This window comes from Bufo bufo, chromosome 4, assembly GCF_905171765.1.
Source record: "Bufo bufo chromosome 4, aBufBuf1.1, whole genome shotgun sequence".
Taxonomy (NCBI): Eukaryota; Metazoa; Chordata; class Amphibia; order Anura; family Bufonidae; genus Bufo; species Bufo bufo.
The window spans coordinates 12098167-12118287 of record NC_053392.1 but is presented as its reverse complement, the minus strand read 5'-3'; the positions used below and the strand labels follow the sequence as shown (position 1 = coordinate 12118287).

The following is a 20121-nucleotide window of genomic DNA, read 5'->3' as shown; positions in this document are numbered from 1 at the left end:
CTGTGACGAGGGGACATCCTCTGCGTCTGGAGGAAAGAAGGTTTGTACACAAACATAGAAGAGGATTCTTTACGGTAAGAGCAGTGAGACTATGGAGCTCTCTGCCTGAGGAGGTGGTGATGGTGAGTACAATAAAGGAATTCAGGAGGGGCCTGGATGTATTTCTGGAGTGTAATAATATTACAGGCTATAGCTACTAGAGAGGGGTCGTTGATCCAGGGAGATATTCTGATGCCTGATTGGAGTCGGGAAGGAATTTTTAATTCCCCTACAGTGGGGAAAATTGGCTTCTACCTCACAGGTTTTTTTTGCCTTCCTCTGGATCAACTTGCAGGATGACAGGCCGAACTGGATGGACAAATGTCTTTTTTCGGCCTTATGTACCATGTTACTATGTTACTTTTACAGACTGACAATAATACGCACAAAACCAAAGATAAAATCGATTGTAGAGTAAAAATTGTTAGGAAACATTCTTTCCTGTATATTTACTTGCATATAAAGTGCAAGTTCAGCCCAAAATGTGGTTGATTTTCGCGTGACGGCCGGTGGCATCCGTATTGTACCGCTATAAGTGAAATACTTGGACGAACCACAGCCAAAGCATTTGTTGCCACGAATGCTTTCATTAATCAACAATGAAAGTCGGAGGTTTGAAGATGATCCCACAGGCGATCTGGCGGCGTTATTCCCATTACCAGCCAAGCATTTTCTAGGAAAACAAACTCTTTGGGTTCCGAGGAGAGTATGGTTGCAAAGCTGAAACTTAAACTAATTGACGGAAGGGCACCACCAGGAGTGGAGCCTGCGGCTTAATTTTACTACGCACAGGAAACCTCACCCGGCCCGGACACGGAAAGGATTGACAGATTGATACCTCTTTCTCGATTCTGTGGGTGGTGGTGCATGGCCGTTGTGAGTGGGTGGATCGAGACGATTTGTGTGGTTCATTCCGATAACCAACGATACTCCTCCGTGCTAAGTAGTTACGTGACCCCCGGTGGTGAGGATTGTGTTGACCAGACTTTTGGATAGTGAGACTGGACTTGTAAGTGAGGGCCTGCTGGTGAGCTAACCCTCTAAAATAGGGGTGCACAACCTTTTTTGGTCTGAGGGCTGCATTGTCACATTGCTCTATTTCAAGGGGCCGCAATGTACACAGGCCGATGTAAAGTGACTGGGGAGGAATGATCGCTATCACAGTCATTCCTCCTTCATTTAGTTACATTGACTATGAGTAGTGCGGCACGATTATACCGCCAGTTATCATGAGTGAGTGTCCCTATGAAGACGTATTTCCAGTAATTGACCTGAATATCTCGCTGCTGGCCCTAGAAAAATACTAACAGTGGCCCCGTTTTGTAGTCGGGTACAAATTGATGGAAGTCCGGGCCAGCAATACCATATTGTGGCACATTATACCGCCCCACAGTTCATCACACAATGCTGCCCCCATGAGCACAAAAATACATCCCCAAAAACTCTCACTGGTTGGCCGTGAGGAGGGCACAGACGGCCCCCCGGGAAATTTCCCTGTGGGATCTATGGCTAATCCACCCTGGCTTAAAGGGATTTCCCAGTAAAAATGAATTTTTAACAAGTTCTTGCAGCATGGCCCCTGGAACCGAAGAGTTATACTTACCTGCTCCCAACGCTGATTACACCTGTCAGTGCATGGCCATGGTCACATGTACCTCTGCAGCCAATCACTGGCTTCAGCGGTGATGTGGCCACAAGCAGCGTGTCACTGCTGCAGCCAGTCATTGACTGGAGCGGTGTATGTGACCATGGTCATGCACGGACAGGTGTAAAAGTGCAGGAACCGGAAGATGGAGGCAGCGGGGGCAGGGCGGCATGGAGCAGGGAGGCAGCGGGGGCAGGGCGGAATGGAGCAGGTAAGTATGCATCTTCTGGTTCAGGGGCCACGCTGCAGGAACTTGTTCATAAATCAGTGATTTCCCTCACTGCAGAGGCCGTGCTCCCTGGTTATTACCGCCTCCTGCCAGTTACAGGCGCCATGCAATAACCAGTAAGCACTTCCTCTTACTAGTGGGGAAAGCGCTTATTGGTTAACACTTTAATAACCAGGCCTGAAAAGACACTTTTTTTGTGTTTTTGGGCACCTGGTGGTTCGAACGGTTTCACATGAATGGGGCGATAATGGCAACGGTTTTGGTTGGTGTGGGTGTTTTTTCTTTTATGTATTTTATTAATTTTTTTTATCTTTTTTAACTTAATTTTTAATATATTTCTGCTACAAATAATATCCCCCAAGAGGTCATAAAAAGACCTTTGGGGGACATTGACACTTTTTGGGAATTTTTCACTCTTTCCTTTTTATTTATTAGTTTTATTAGTATTTTAATAATATTTTATTGTATTCTTTTTTTCATAATTGGTTTATTATATTATTTAAATATATTTTTGCCACATAATATCTCCCCCAAGGGGTCATAAAAAAAACTATTGGGGGACAATGAACACTCTACTATTTTGCACTTAAATTTCTTTTTCTTTTATTTGTATTTTATTATTTATTATTAAATAGTTTTATTTTCTATTTTTTTATATATATTTTTGCCACATAATGACAAGGGATCATAAGAAGACTGGTTAGGGGGCAGTGAACACTCTTTTACTTAGCAACTTTTCTTTTTTTCCTTTTATTTGTATTTTGTTTTATATAATTTTCAATTTTTTTGCCACATCATATATATTTTTTTCTTTTATTTGTGATTTATTATATTTTTAAAAATATTATTTTAACTTATTTAATATATTTTTTTCCACATAATTTTCCCTAAGAGGTCACTGAAAGACCTTTGGGGACACAGACTTTTTTTTGCACTATTTCCACTGTAACTGGAGCATCCAAAGGAGCCCCAGTTACAGGGGAAACCAGCCTGCGGTGGGGGCTTTGTACACAGGCAGAGCTGATCAGGTCTCCTAACCCTGCAGCTCTGCGCTCCTCTGCCCCCAAGCTGGGTCCACCCTACATAGCGCTCACCTGTGTGAGGAGAAGGCAGAAGCGCTGATAAACTGCTTCTGCCTTCTCCTCGGCTCCCCCGCTATCACTGACAGCCGACGACCCGTCCTGCTCCCGCTACAGTGCAGGGGCAGGAGCTGTAATGGTCCATCGTGCGGCGCTGCTGGCAGAAACACAGCTGTGTTTCTGTCCAGGAGGACAGGGCCCGCAAATCTTGGCTCTGGGGGGCCGCAGGTTGTGCACCCCTGCTCTAAAAGATAGAATTTTTTATATCCACACACTTTACACAGCAGATGTGGCGTGGATAATTTAACTGTCCGCAGCGGACACCATCTACGGAAAAAGTATGATTGATGGCCTGCTGGCGACCCTCAAAAACATTAGGAGTGAGGGTCTGCTGCTGTGCTGACCATCTAAAACATTATGGGTGAGGACATGCTGGTGAGCTGACCCTCTACAATATTTTCGCTGAGGGTCTGAGGGTGAGCTGACCCTGTAAAAAATTATATAAGAGGGCCTGCTGGTGAGCTGACCCTCTAAAACATTAGGGGTGAGGGCCTGCTGGTGAGCTGACCCTCTAAAACATTAGGGGTGAGGGCCTGCTGCTGAACTGACCCTCTAAAACATTAGGGGCGAGGGCCTGCTGCTGAGCTGACCCTCTCAAACATTAGGGGTGAGGGCCTGCTGCTGAACTTACCCTCTAAAACAGGCGTCCTCAAACTGCGGCCCTCCAGCTGTTGTAAAACTACAACTCCCACAATGCCCTGCTGTAGGCTGATACCTGTAGGCTGTTCGGGCATGCTGAGAGTTGTAGTTTTGCAACAAAAAATTTGAGTGGAGGGAATATATACAATCTGGATTAGGAGGAGAAAACAAGATTCAACCATATACTCTTTTTTGCTGGAAAAGGTGCATGGGAATGCATGACAGTAGATTGAGTACATTATAAATGATAGATTGAAATTGCCTTTATGTTCATCATCAGATCAGCTCTCCTCTGGTGGAGTTGAGAAGTCAGGGGCAATCCAGGCCTTGTTTATTTTTATCTGAGTCAACCTGTCAGCATTGCCAGTGGACAAGCGGATACGCTTATCTGTTATGATGCCACCAGCAGCAGTAAATACCAGCTCTTGTAAAACACTGGCGGCAGGGCAGGCCAGCACCTCCAAGGCGTAGAGCGCAAGTTCGTGCCACGTGTCCAGCTTGGACACCCAGTAGTTGTAAGGCACTGAGGGATCATTGAGGACGCTGACACGGTCTACTATGTATTCCTTCACTATCTTCCAAAACTTTCCCCTCCTTGTGCCACTAAGCCGCGCTTCAGGTTGAGGTTGCTGGCGGGGTGTCATGAAAGTGTCCCATTCCTTGGAGAGTGTTGCCCTGCCTCTGTTGGAACTGCTGTGTGTTCTCCTCGTCTCCCCTCCTCGGTTGCCTAAGGAAGTACGGACTCTGCCGCCAGCGTTGTCAGATGGAAAATTTTGGCACAATCTCTCAACAAGTACCTTCTGGTATTGCACCGCTTTACTCGTCTTCGCAACCACAGGAATGAGAGAGAGATGAGAAGTTCTCTTTGTAGCGGGGGTCAAGAAGGGTGAACAACCAGTAATCTGTGTTATCTAAAATGCGTATAACGCGAGGGTCGCTGGAAAGGCAGCCTAACATGAAGTCAGCCATGTGTGCCAGAGTACCAACAGGCAAGACGGCGATGGCGACATCAGGATGACTCTCCATCTCCTCATCCTTCTCTGCCCATCCACGCTGAGCAGATGGAATTAAAGTTCCATGGGTACTACCCTCTGTAGCAGAGGCAACTGTCTCCAGCTCCTCTTCTTCATGGTCAAATTCGCGCTGAGAAGACGAACTGTGGGTGGTCTGGGTATCACCCTGTGTAATTTCCTCCCCCATTTCCTCGTCTGCCACATTCAGAGCGTCGTCCTTAATTGTGAGCAGCGATCGTTTGAGTAGACACAGCAGTGGGATGGATAAGCTGATAATAGCGTTATCGCCACTAACCATCTGTGTGGATTCATCAAAATTTTTTAAAACCTCACAGAGGTCTGACATCAATGCCCACTCCTCGCTTGTGAATAGTGGCAGTTGACTGGAAAGGTGACGACCATGTTGCAGCTGGTATTCAACAACCGCCTTCCCAGTAACTGCGTTGGTCAGGGCACTGGTGATGTTCTGGGACTCATGCTGGTGTAAGGTGTGCACAGTACACCGTGAAAAATAGTGGCGGCTGGGGACTGCGTACCGAGGGACGGCCGCCGACATCAGGCTGCGGAAGGTCTCAGTGTCCACAAGCCTATATGGCAACATTTCAAGGGCCAGTAATTTGGAAACTTGCGCATTTAGTGCTATGGCCTGTGGGTGGGTATTTGCACTTGCATTCAAATAACTGTGTTATATATTTGGACGCTGATGGTAAGTGGATGTTGTTGCTGATGGTTCATGCAAAGGTCCAGAGGCAGGGCGAGGGGCATCTGGGCCTGCGCCTTCGACAGGGGATTGGCCAGCAGTGCGTAACACAAGGGAAGAGGAGGCAGTGGTGTGACCCGCAGACCCAGATTGTGGACCCAGGCGTTCGGCCCACTTGTTTGGGTGCTTGGATGCCATGTAGCGGATCATGCTGGTGGTGGTGAGGTTGCATTTTGGTACAGCACAGGTTGTAAACTACCACTCTTTTGTCGTCTGCACTTTCATAAAAAAAAGCGCCATACTGCAGAACACCTACCCCTTGGCAAGGTAGATTTACGAATGGGGGTGCTCGGTGTAACGGTTGCGGGCCTGCTTGGTATGGGCCAACTTCTCCCTTTTGCAACCCCACTGCCTGTTCCAGCCTGTTGCGGTGCTGCGGATCCCTCCCCCTCTGTTCTGCTGTCTTAGCTCAGCTTTTCACCTTCCCATGTTGGGTCAGTCACCTCATCATCAACCACATCTTCTTCCACTTCCTCACTCTGCTCATCCTCCTGACTTGACCTAACCACAACCTCAGTGATTGGTAACTGTTTCTCATCATCATCCACCTCGTGAACGAATGATTGCCATTCACCACAGTTATTTTCTTGAGACTATGAAGGCTCAAGAGGTTGGGAATCAGGGCACAATATCTCAGGTCCTCTTCAAGCGTGCTGGGCGCAATGGCAAAATGTAATAGTGGTGCTGGAAAGAGCTCCTTGGAATATCCGAGTGTGGGATCACTCGTTTGGCAAGCCTCTCCATGGTGGGAGGAAGGATGATCAGCGAGAGGATTCGGTTGACCAGACTCTTGGCTACAGAGTCTGGACTTGGTGGAAGAGAGGGTGTTGCTTAACCGACTGGAAGCATTATCTTCAGCAATCCAACCGACCAACTGTTCACACTGGTCCGACTTGGACAGTGTTGTCCTGCGCCGCCCAGCTAAGTTGGACATGAAGCTGGGTACGGTGGAGGTTTTTCTTTTCTGGTGCAATGGCAGCAGGCACAGTTTCATTGCACACAGGGCCACGGCCTCTGCGTGCACCATCAGCATCACACCCACATCCCATCCCTTAGATGTGGCGCAGATTGTTTTACAGTCCGCTAAAGACTTTCTGATGCAGGACAGTATATGTCACAGAGACCCACAGAATATGGACACTAAATTAAGCCCAGATTTTTGGAATTTGCAATACAAACTCAGTTTTCGGATGGCGTACTGTATAGGTCATAGAACACCACAGAATATCGACACTATTTTAGGCCCAGATTATTGGAATTTGCGGTACAGACACTGTTTTCTGATGTAGTTTATATTTATATTTTTCAATATATCTAGGCCTTAAAACCACACAAGGTATTGACGCGCAGATCACACCATTCATGGATTACACCGTTGACAGCAAAAATGTGGATTATGGGGAAAAAATTATTATTTTCTCTAATATTCTTCCTATCTCTGCCCCTGACACACAGAAGGTGTTGCTGCACAGATGTCACAAGTCACTGCAGACACCTTCTATATAGCAAAAGAATCGCTATTTCAAAAAGTATGAAAAAAAATTTAATTTTATTACTACTTTGCACAATTAAATTGCTGCCACCACACACAATAGTCCTTAAAAGGACTTTTGGGTCTTTGAAACGTTTTAAAATTGAATAAATTGCAATCACAATCTCCCTACACTATCTGTCCCTTCCTAAGCGCAGCTCTCCCTGACTTGCAATGAGCCGAACCCGCGTCATTGGGTGCTATATAGCACCGGATGACGCTTTCCGGCCAGCCAATCACTGTAATGCCAGCAGCCAACATGGCTACTGGCATAACAGTGATGGCAGTACTTACCTGCACGTTTATTGGCTGCTTAGCAGCTGCGAAACGTGCGGGAAGGAGACTTGAGCATGGCGCTCGAGCACATGTGGTACTCGGCCAAGTACCGCCATGTGCCGAGCATAGCGATGCTCGAGCCGAACAAGTATTCAGCCGAGCATGCCCCCCAATTTCAGAGCTTCTTTTTTTTTTTCAAGGGAAAACATGTTTCTTAATAAGCATGTCCTGACTGAGCACACGTGCAACATGACAGGCCATGAGGGGCACTCTGGCATTAACAGCACCCGTGACCTTGGATGTGACTGTTAGGAGGAACTCCACTTCCACACTTTCCTAAAGCATTAGACTATTGAGGATTGAAGCATCCCCCGAATATGTCCGTACACAACGCCGCCAGCATCCATCCAGTAAGGCTGAAGGAACGCCCCGGTTACAGATGCGCAGCACTCCAATGAAGATGTTGCTTTCTAGCATAAGATAGGTAAACCTCTAGCACACTGGCCTTCAATGGTCACACAGCAGAGCGGTACTTAGAGGGTGTGGGTATGTTTAGAGTAGCAAGAAACAAATTATTACATTTAAGATTTAATATAACGTTACAGTGCTAAAAGTTACAAAAAGATGACAAAAAGAGACATACTGATAATCAAACAGAAATAGAATGAGGATGAAATAATGGATGGCATACCAGTTAGATCGGTGAGGGATCTACACTGGGATAACAGTGGAAAGTTGGCCAGACTTACACTAGGTGTATCCCCAGGAATCTGAACCAGGTGTGGTTTACAGTAGACTTAGACAGCCTCCTTCACCCTCCTTTTTGTCATTGACAGGGGGCTGGCCAATTTGAACGCAAAAAGTGGAAGGTTGTATGGCATAATTCTAATTTGAGCCAAAACATCTTGTAGGTGTCCCCGAGTAGGATAATGGAACCACCAAGGTTTACACAACATTTTTACCAAGTCAGGCATACCAAACACAACTATGAAATATTAATCAGGTCAACCAATATATAATTTGAAAAAGACACAAATGCAATGGCACTCTGCAACCAGCATTCTGCCCTGCCTCTATGCTGGATGAGGCATTGGTGTACATTTTGGCCAAAGCGTAATAAGCCACTCACCACATCAAGGTCGCCTCTATGGAGTGGTCCCTAACACTAGTTCCTACCTGTTTGCGGGCCATGGAAGCCACACAAAGTCCAGGGAAGGCAGGTACAGCGTGCACGCCAAGCACACTCTGCTCTTAACCCCGTCCGGTGCCATTACAGCTTTCATCGGATCCATGGATGCAAGTACCAACATGCATGCTGGGCCCACTATATACTTCTCCTGGAGCCAAATGGCTACTGGTAGGTGCTATATAAGCAGACTCAGTTTTATACTGACTTTAAAACCAGCCTCCAGGACAGATTGACTGGTCAGGTGTGCATGACTGCATGGAGATCGCCACGCCTCCAATATATACTACAAAGATAAAATGTGGGTGATTCAATCAGCACAACCCTATATGTAGGTGCAATATAATTTGGTAGGTTTCCTAAGGCTAAAAATCCTGGTGCGTGTGCTTGGAACACGCTGACTTACAGTGATGACATCAATTGACCATGGGACTTCCATTCCAATATTATAATCACTCACATTTATCATCATTACATTCACACAGAGAAAGCTTCATTCCAACAACTCCTTTTTGGTGTGTTATTTTTGTGTCAGAGTGTATAAAGTTATTTCCAAGTTTACTTGGTTATCCCTGAGCGCTACTTGTATTTTCCTCTCTTTGCGAGAAACCCATCAAGGAATGTCAGTAGTATTAAGTCAGAGCAACTGGACTGGTATTTCACAAGTCATCCGACTGTCTTTGTAAATTACAATACCTTATATGAGAAATCTCCGACACTAGTGATTCATGGTTCAGCCATGGAGGTAAGGTGTTGATTGCATTACTGATGTTATTAGGTGTAATTATACTGCATCAGGAGAGGTGTTAGGACAGCATTGTAAGGGGCAGTGTATATTGTCAACTCAAATTTTATTTTCCCCCATCACCTTTATCTTGATATATCGTATCAAATACCCATTCCATATGTCTACATAGGTTACATAAAAGTCTACAGGAGGTGTCCTTCCGTTTCTCACTGTGTCCCTCTGGATTCTCCTGCAGTGCTGGCGGAGGTATGAATATGGTAAGAAGCAAGGTCCATGGGGACAATTCATCTTCACTGCTGACAGTAAACAACGCTCTTCTTCTTTTTCCTCATATCTACAATACTTTTCCTCCATGGATTCTGGTCACTGTTGACCTCAGGGTAATATTATTTGGGTCTTTGGCAAACCCAGGATAATTCCACAGAAAAATTTACTCTCATATAGGCTGTTTAATGTAAACACTTCACATTCCAAACAAGAATTTAGTTTCTTCTATGTGTGAATTCTCTGATGAGTTTCAAATTCTGATGTTCTTTTTCACATGAAGAAAATCAAAATGGCTTCTCTCCTGTGTGAATTTTCTCATGTGTAACAAGACTTGACTTTCGTGTAAAACAGTCACCACATTTGGAGCATATAAATGTTTTTTCTTCTGTGTGAATTTTCTGATGCACCTTGAGGCTCCCTTTATAAAGAAAACCTTTCCCACATTCTGCACATGAATATGGCTTCTCTCCTGTGTGACTTCTCTCATGATCAGCAAGCTGTGATTCATATCTAAAACCTCTCCCACATTCTGAACATGAATACGGCTTCTCTACTTTGTGCCTTCTCTCATGATCAGCAAGACTTGATTTATGTATAAAACATTTCCCACATTCTGAACATGAATACGGCTTCTCCCCTGTGTGAACTCTCTGATGTTTAGCAATACTTGTTTTATGTATAAAACCTTTCCCACATTCGGAACATGAAAATGGTTTCTCCCCTGTGTGAATTCTCTGATGTTTAACAAGACGTGACTTTTTTGGAAAACATTTTCCGCATTCTGAACATGAATACGACGTCTCTACTGGGTGAATTCTTCTGTGTGCATATAGACCTGAGATGTTTGTAAACTGTCTTCCACATTCCCCACACTGAAAACTTGTAACCTCTTTGGGCCCGGTACTTGTGATAGCAATCTGTGATTGGTCAGGAGAAGGTTCCTTATGATTAGGAGCATTATATGACAGATCTGGTCTGTGAAGTCCTGGATGGACATTACAGGTAATGAGGTTTTCTCCTGAAGAGCCATGCCCGATATCTTCATCTTCTCCTGTATAATTTAGTGATAACATGAAGTTTCCCTCAGAGTTCTTACTGGGATTTTCTGTTAGGATTAAAAAGAGATTTTGTGTTTTCTTTCCAAACAGTAAAGAAGACAATTCTATAAGCTTCCTATCAGGCTGAGTGCAGTTTTTGATGTAATTTTTATGTCAAAAGGAAGGAGAAGTAAAAGTCCTTCCTTTATATTCCCCATTTATATGAATCCTTTCTTGGCTTTGGCACAAAATACTGAATCAAAAACTGAACTACAAGAAAATCATTCGTGGTCGTGTCCTTATAATTATAATGGATGGGTGATAAAGTCCAGGACTCTGCTCTACACTCACCGATCACTTCTATTACATAAACCCAGACCTGAAAACATTCAGAAATCTGAGAATCACACCCTTCTCTGACAATCAGGCCTGTCCTCTGCCCGCACAGTTGGTCCTTAGATATCAAGTGGAGATGATTTTACTACAATAACCTAAACTCTTCGTGAACGGCCTATTTTAGACCTTACAGGGATTGTCCACTCCTTTATAATTAATAGCCTATCCTCAGGCTGGGCCTCCAGTATCTGATTGTCAGGGGTCCCACACACCTCTGATTAGGTCCACCCATTGTGCTTTGGACAGAGCTGGTTCCTGTAGTGCTGCTACTATTGAGATGAATGGAAGCAGCACTGCAGTAACCGGCTTCGTCCACAGACTGAGCAGTGTAGTTCCAGCGCTGACTTCCTGCACCGGAACTACTGCAGAACAGCTGATCAGCAGGGGACAAGGAGTTGGATCCCCACCAATCAGATAGTGAAGGTCTATCCCGAGGACAGGTCATCACTTGTAAAGGAGTAGACAATCCCATTATTTGTTATAATTTTTTTTTAGGTTTATTTTATTTATTTTTCAGAAAATAGCAATAGATAAAAACTGTCAATCCATGAAAGTAATACAATTCATATACATCTATAAACATTCTCAAAGCACAAGTCACTGAAATGTAATGCCATTTTCTCATACAAACCAGTCGGACTAAGTCAGATAACTAGCAAAAGGTCTTCCAGTTCTTCTGACCTATCACTACTGATATACCATGACCAAGATGAATGAGAACCTTCACAGAAAGCTCCGTAAGGGTTGTGGCTGTACCAGGTTACTACAGCACAGCTGCCCCTAACTTTAATGGCAGCTGAGCTGCAGTAACCCAGCAGGGCCACTGCACTTTGAACGGCGCTGTGTTTCCTATTTCATTAAAGGTGCTAGATCCTTCAAGGAACAGCTGACCGTGAAGGAGTGGCAATCAGACCTTTACCGATCAGATAATAATGTCATATGCTGAGGATAACCCATCAATATCAAGAGCCTGGAAAACCCCTTAAGGTGGTTAAACTGAGTTTTCTCAGACCCTGGACATCACTGCAGCCGTTCATCGCAGCCGGCGTGCCTCCAATACCTGATGCTAAGCCGGGTGTCCAGCCTGGAGCATAAGAGGATGGAGAGAAGAGCTGGGAGAGGACTTCTCCTGCACTGTACAGAACACAGGGGTCACTGCCCGGAGTGCTACTTTACTGCAGCTGTAAGGTGGAACCTCACCCGAAGAAACCTCCCAATTCACTTCCTCCATTCATGATTCCATACCTGTGGTCACATGGACTGGAATGTCCTCCTCCACCTCACTCTTACACGGGGGATCGCCCATCATCCGCTCTTCTTCATCCTCCACCTTAATATCAGTCACATCTTGCCCCTGATTTGTCATCTGTAACAATTCAGGACAATACAGAAGACAGGTGGGAAATCTAACAGATCCACAATCTATGACCCCTCTATGACTGCAGGACCCCCTTATATAGATGTGTATAGGGCTCAGCTCCATCTACCTGATGCTTCTCTGGGAGCTTCTCCTCTGGACAGTCCTGGGAATACAGAGGACGGGGACATCTCTCGGGGGGACTTCTGTCTATGAGTCCATCTGTAGAAAACACACAGAGACAGGAGAGATTATTACATGTGATGATCAGATGATGGGAGTAGCATCCAGGTGACCCTCAATGCAGACAATTCTTACACTGATGAGTGCTACATAAATCCATCTCCTCTTCTTCATCTTTAACCTCAGCCTTAATATCAATCAGTTTTTCATCCTAAACAAGAAAAATGTAAATTGATCTTTGGTCCAATCACTTTCTGTTCAGATTCTGGTGAGACATCAGCTCCATCTACCTGATGGTTCTCTGGGAGCTTCTCCTCTAGACAGTCCTGGGAATACAGAGGACGGGGACATCTCTCGGGGGGATTTCTTTCTATGAGTCCAACTGTAGGAAACACACAGGGACAGGAGAGATTATTACATGAGATGATGGGAGTAGTATCTATGTGATCTTTACACTTTTATAACCAGGACGATCTCCTATTACCTGGTGATGTCTGAGGCCGGGGAGCCTCCATTATGGCCTCCTTGTACAGATCCTTGTGTCCTTCTATATACTCCCACTCCTCCATGGAGAAATAGACCACCACATCCTGACACCTTATAGGAACCTGACAACACAATGACACCATCATCACCCAGACCCCTCCAGTGCTGTTACTGGAGAATTTCCCAGCATTCCCAGCAGTGTCACCTCTCCAGTCAGCAGCTCCATCATCTTGTGGGTGAGTTCTAGGATCTTCTGCTCATGTATCAGGGGGGGAGGCTCTGTGATGGGGGTTCTGCTCCACCCTCCTGACTCATGGATGATGGGAGTCCCTCCCGATGTCTTCTTCACTATGGTGTAATCCTGTGGATGGAGAAAGACACTTAGGGAAAGAAATTCCTTCCTGACTCCAGATCTACAATCAGAATCCCTCCCTGGATCATGTCCTCATCTCCAGTAATCTAGTCACTAGAAGCTGGAATATTATTACCTTCCAGACCTCCAGGCCCCTTCTGGACTCTTCTAGAGAATTCCCCATGAGCTCCAAAGTAGTGATGAGTGAGCATGCTCGGCCTAGTACTGGTTCGGCTCGAGCATCGCTATGCTCGGCATGTTGCCGTACTCGGCTAAATACCACGTGTGCTCGTCGCATTGCTCGAGTCTCCGCCCCGCACGTTTGGCGCCTCCTGAATCATCCAATCAGGGTTCAGGTAAGTAATTCCCTCCAGTGTAATGCCATAGCCATGTTAGCTATAAGCCTTACACTGATTGGGTGGCCGGAACACGTGGTACTAGTTTATATAGGAGCCGACGTCCCGCGCTCGGATCATTCAACGTCAGGGAGAGCCGACAGTAGGCAGGGACATATAGCAGTTTCCTGAAATTACAACGATCGAACTCCCAAAACTCCCGCAACCATATATACAGTTAGTTAACAGAGAATTATTTCTATTTGGGACAAAAATCCCTAGTGTGGGTTTCATCTGTGTGTGAATTTAGTCCGCAACCATTATATACAGTAATTCAGAAGAGAATTATTTCTATTTCGGACAAATTTCTATAGTTTGGGTCACATCTGTGCGTGAATTTAGGCAGCGACCATATATACAGTAATCCAGCAAAGAATTCTTTCTATTTGGGACAAAAATCCCTAGTTTGGGTTTCATCTGTGTGAATTTAGGCCGCAACTATATATACAGTTAGTCAACAGAGAATTATTTCTATTTGTGACAAGTTTCACTGGTTTTGGTCACATCTGTGCATGAATTTAGGCCGCAACCGTTATATACAGTAATCCAGCAGAGAGAGAAATTTTGCTGGTGGCAAATTTAACAAAGTTGTCCAACATCTATACAATAAAACTTTTAATATGAAGAAGGCAAGCACTAAGGGACGGGGAAGTGGGTGTGTTGCTGACGATTCAGGCAGAGGCCATGGCCCTGGGAGCAATGAAACTGTGCCAGCTGCCGGTGAAACTGGAAAAAAGAAAAAAACACCGTACCCAGTTTCATTTCACAGTTAACTTGGAGTCACAGGACAACACTGTCCAAGTCGGACCAGTGCGACCAGGTGGTCGGTTGGATGACAGAAGATTATTCTTCCACCCCCTCTTCTACCAAGACCAGTCTCATTAGCATAGAGTCTGGTCCACAGAATCCTCACCCTCATCCTCCTTCCTCCCACCATGTAGAGTCAGGAGTCGGACAAACCAGGACCTATTTTCATCGCCTTCACTAGATTTGGCCCTCTCGCCAAGCACGCTTGAAGAGACACAGATCTTGTGCCCTGATTCACAACCTCTTGACATATCACAGGGTCAAGAAGATGAGGTTGGTGAATGTCAATTATTTGTTCATGAGGTGGATGAGGATGAGACTCAGTTGTCAGTCACTGAGGTTGTGCTTAGGTCAAGTCAGGAGGAAGTGGAAGAGGAGGTGGTGGACGATAAGGTCACTGACCCAACTTGGGAAGGTGAAAAGCCGAGCGAGGAAAACAGTGCAGATGGGGAGGGATCTGCAGCACCGCAACAGGCTGGAAGAGGCAGTGGGGTGGCAAAAGGGAGAAGTCGGCCCACACCAAACAGGCCCGCAACCATTACACTGAGCACCCACATGCGTAAGTCTCCCTTGCCAAGGGGTAGGTGTTCCGCAGTATGGAGCTTTTTTGTCGAAAGTGCAGATGACAAAAGAGTGGTAGTTTGCAACCTGTGCTGTACCAAAATGAGCCAGGGCGCGAACATCAGCAACCTCACCACCACCAGCATGATCCGCCACATGGCATCCAAGCACCCTAATAAGTGGGCCGAACGCCTGGGTCCACAATCTGGGTCTGCGGGTCACACCACTGCATCCTCTTCCCCTGTGTTACGCACTGCTGGCCAATGCCCTGTCAAAGGTGCAGGTCCGGATGCCCCTTGCCCTGCACCTGGGCCTTCGCATTCACCATCAGCAAATACATCCACTTCCCTGTCCCAGCACAGCGTCCAATTGTCCTTACCCCAGGCATTTGAACACAAGAAGAAATACCCAGCCACCCACCCACAGGCCATAGCTCTAAATGCGCAACTTTCTAAATTACTGGCCCTTGAAATGTTGCCATATAGGTTTGTGGAGACTGAGGCCTTCCGCAGCCTGATGTCGGTGGCCATCCCTCGGTACGTGGTCCCCAGCTGCCACTATTTTTCACGATGCCGTGCCCGCCTTAAACCAACATGTGTCCCAAAACATCACCCATGCCCTGACCAATGCAGTTACTGGGAAGGTCCACTTCACCACGGACACAAACAAGTACTGGTGGCCAGAGACGCTACATTTCCCTGACCACACACTGGGTAAATGTTGTAGAGGCCGGGAGTGAGTCGTACCCTGGGATGGCACAAGTGCTACCCATGCCCAGGATTGTGGGCCCTATGTCCTTTAGGGTCTCCGCCAGCAGCTATGTTACTAGCTCCAACCCCCACTTCTCCTCCTCCTCTTCCGCCGCTACCTCCGTGGTGGTCTACCTCCAGCAGTCAGACATCAGTCGGTAGCTGGAAGCAGTTTAGCACTGCTGTGGGGAAACCTCAACAGGCCGTGCTAAAGCTGATCTGCCTAGGTGACAAACAGCACACCGCTGCAGAGCTGTGGCAGGGTATAAGGGACCAGACCGAGCTGTGGCTCTCGCCACTCAACCTACAACCAGGCATGGTTTTGTCGGACAATGGCCGTAACTTGGTGGTGGCTTTGGAGCTCGGCAACCTGACACAAATCCCATGCCTAGCGCACGTATTAAACTTAGTGGTTCAGCGCTTTATTAAAACATACCCAAATTTTACAGAGCTACTAGTAAAGGTGCGCCGCGTGGGTGCCCATTTCCACAAGTCGTCCACAGCTTCAGCCGCTCTATCAACGCTGCAGCAGCACTTGGGGCTTCCAGCTCACCGACTGTTGTGCGACGTGAGCATGCGCTGGAACTCTACGTTCTACATGTTGTCCAGGCTTTGTGAGCAGCAGAGGGGAGTTGTGGAATACCAGCTGCATGGTCGTCGCCTTTCGAGTCAACTTCCACTATTCACAAGCGAGGAGTGGGCATTGATGGCAGACCTCTGTGAGGTGTTAAGAAACTTTGAGGAATCCACACAGATGGTTAGTGGCGATAACGCTATTATCAGCGTAAGCATCCCACTTCTGTGTCTACTCAAACGATCGCTGCTCACAATTAAGGACGACGCTCTGAATGTGGCAGACATGGAAATGGGGGAGGACTTTAGTGTGGGCGATAGCCAGACCACCCACATTTTGTCTTCTCAGCGCGAATTAGACCATGAGGAGGAGGAGGAGGAGGAGCTGGAGACAGTTGCCTCTGCTACAGAGGGTACTACTGACGGAACTTTAATTCCACTGGTTCGACGTGGATGGGCACAAGGGGATGAGGAGGAGGATGAGGAGATGGAGAGTCATGCTAACGTCAACATAGACGTCTTGCCTGTTGGTAAAAGGCTGACTTCATGTTAGACTGCCTTTCCCGCGACCCTCGCGTTATACGCATTTTAAACAACACGGATTACTGGGTGTTCACCCTTCTCGGCCCCCGCTACAAAAAGAACTTCTCATCTCTCATTCCTGCGGTGGAGAGGGCAAGTAAAATGGTGCAATACCAGAAGGTCCTTGTTGAGAAATTGCTCCAAACATTTACATCTGACAATGCTGGCGGCAGAGTCTGTACTTCCTTTGGCAACCAAGGAAGGGAGACAAGGGGAACACACAGCAGTTCCAACAAAGGCAGGGCGACACTCTACAAGGAATGGGACACTTTCATCACACCCCGCCAGCAACCTCACCCTGAAGCGCGGCCTAGTGGCTCACGGAGGGACAAGTTTTGGAAGATGGTGAAATAATACAGAGCAGACCGTGTCAGCATCCTGAATGATCCCTCGGTGCCTTAAAACTACTGGGTGTCCAAGCTGGACACGTGGACCAAACTTGCGCTCTACGCCTTGGAGGTGCTGGCCTGCCCTGCCGCCAGCGTATTGTCTGAGTGTGTATTTAGTGCTGCTGGGGGGCATTATAACAGATAAGCGTATCCGCTTGTCCACTGGCAAGGCTGACAGGTTGACTCAGATAAAAATGAACAAGACCTGGATTGCCCCTGACTTCTCAACTCCACCAGAGGAACACTGAGCTAATGAGGAACAAACACGCAATTTAAATGTATGCTTTACAATGTACTCAATCCACAAGATTCAGATGCACCCTTTTCACCTCCAAAAAAGTGTATATGTTTGAATCTTGTTTTTTCATCCTCCTCCTCCTCCTCCTGTTCCATACAGTATATATGGCCTCAGTACAATGTTTTAGGGGGTTCGCTCACCTTCAGGCCCTCACCTCCAATGTTTCATATGGTCTGCTCACCTGTAGGCCCTCACTCCAATGTTTCATACGGTCTGCTCACCTGTAGGCTCTCACTACAATGTTTTATGGGGTTTGCTCACTTTCAGGCCCTCATCTCCAATGTTTCATATGGTCTGCTCACCTGTAGTCCCTCAGTACAATGTTTTATGGGGTTCGCTCACCTTCAGGCCCTCAGCTCCAATGTTTTATACGGTCTGCTCAGCTGTAGGCCCTCACTACAATGTTTTATGGGGTTTGCTCACCTTCAGGCCCTCATCTCCAATGTTTTCCAGGGTCAGCTCAGCAGCAGGCCCTCAACCGTAATGTTTAAGAGGGTCAGCTCAGCAGCAGGCCCTCACCCGTAATGTTTTAGAAGGTAACCAGCAGGCCCTTGCTCCTAATGTTTTTTGAGGGTCAACAGCAGGCCATTAATTATAATTTTTAAAGGGTGTTTATGATGCCCTCCTTTATGTGTAATAAAGGGTGTATTGGAGTGCCGGTTCCTTGTAATTTTTGGCAAACCTTTCACTTAGTGCATAGGCTGTATGAGTGTAGGAGTCCCACTACCTGAACAATTGTACCACCATGTGAATGAGGCCCTCCTTTAGGTGATATACAGGCTGTATCGGAGTGCTTCTTCCTTGTAATTTCTGGCAGCACTTACACTGCATATACAAATGAATCTACAGGAAAGAAAGTTTTCTAACAATTATTCCTCTAAAAAGGATTTATTTTTTTGTGGGGGCAGGGTTTTGGGCATTTTGTTGTCAGTCTGTAAAAGTGGCGTACAACTTGGACAACATGGTTCCCAGCAGCGACATTGGTGTCCAAGATGCCTCCAGACATGGTCCCCCTGCTGTTTCTGGTCGATTTCAGAGGTGTTTCCAGCACTTTCAGACCTTTTACTATGGTCCAGGCACCCTCCCCTCATCAGAGCAGGGGGTGCCTGGTTGTTTCCCATTGACTTCCATTATACTCGGGTGCTCGGCCAAGCGCACAAATATTGCGATGTGTTTGGACCGAACACCTGAACACTTTGGTGCTCGCTCATCACTACTCCATAGTCTCACTGCTCTTACAGTAAAGACTCCTCTTCTATGTTGGTGGAGAAACCTTCTTTCCTCTAGAAGTAGTGGAGGCCTCCCTGCTATAGTCCAGTATCATCTAGATGTCAGACTAATGGTAGAAATCCTCCCTCCGGCCCACACTCCGGCCATCTCCTCCTCTGCTTCCTCTCCTCCTGGGTACAACGTGCCTACTTACCTTCTCATGGCTCCTACAACATGACTATTGGTCTCCATGATCCATCACTGACCATACTGGTGGCTGATCTTCAGGTTCTCCGTCACTTGGAAGGTCTGGAGGCCGTTCTCCAGGACCCTGGACTCTTCCTATCACTTCCTATGATGGATTCTCCTTCCCGATGTCTGACTTGTTACAGAATACAATAAAGAGGAGAGAAATCTAGAAAAGTTTACCTCTCCGCTCAGCAGGGAGATGATCTCCAAGGTGAGGTCTAATATTCTTCTGCTGATCTCCTTCCTGTCCATCCTTGGTGGTCATTCAGGAGGAGAGGAGCGAACTGGAGGAGCTGGAGGCTTCTAGTACTGCAGGCGCCTTTATGAGGAGAGGAGAGGAGAGGAGAGGAGAGGCTGGAAATCCTCCAGGGACAAGAGCATTAGTGAGACCCAGAACCGCACTTACTGCTCCTGGAGAGACCCCGCTTCTCAGAGCCCCCAGCACCGGGGATAAAGGGGGACTCTGGAGAAATGGCTGATACCAGAGAGAAGAAGAGGCTCCAGACACCACAGCAGTGACTACCGACCAGGACCTGCTCTGTATCTGCTGCACTGCAAGAGCTGAAGGACCTGGGATGATGTCATCGTCATGTGATCAGGAGGGGCGGAGCTCAGCAGTGGAGAGTATAAGTGGTGGTGAAAGACCTGTCATGATGTCACCATCATGTGATTAGGAGGGGGTGGAGCTAAGCAGTGGAGAGTATAAGTGGTGGTGAAAGACCAGTGATGATGTCACCATCATGTAACATAGTTCGGCCGGGTTCTCATCACTATTTAGTTTTCCATTCTTCTGATCCGTCAGAACAGAAAAATAAACAAAGAAACGGATCCTGTATATAAAGGTTCCGTTCTGCTTAGTTATGCACAGTTGACATCCGTGTTAGCAATTTCCCCATGCAGGACTTTATTTCTGTCCCCGTAGCTGTGTATGTAGTATTATCATATGATCTAGGACACCAGGATTATAGAAGGACATCTGTTCGTAGAGATACATTAGATCCCCGACTTCAGTTATTTCAGGGGGAG

At 46.6% G+C, this 20121-nt stretch overlaps 1 protein-coding gene across 1 annotated transcript in view; it reads right to left on the bottom strand.

Annotated features, from left to right (window-relative positions):
* Positions 1-20121, bottom strand: part of LOC120998306 (oocyte zinc finger protein XlCOF7.1-like) — a 1981422-nt gene that overhangs the window by 795606 nt on the left and 1165695 nt on the right. The window contains exon 10 of the mRNA XM_040428964.1: positions 12581-12656. Coding sequence (XP_040284898.1) covers positions 12581-12656 — 76 coding nt within the window. The remainder of the gene's footprint in view (positions 1-12580; positions 12657-20121) is intronic.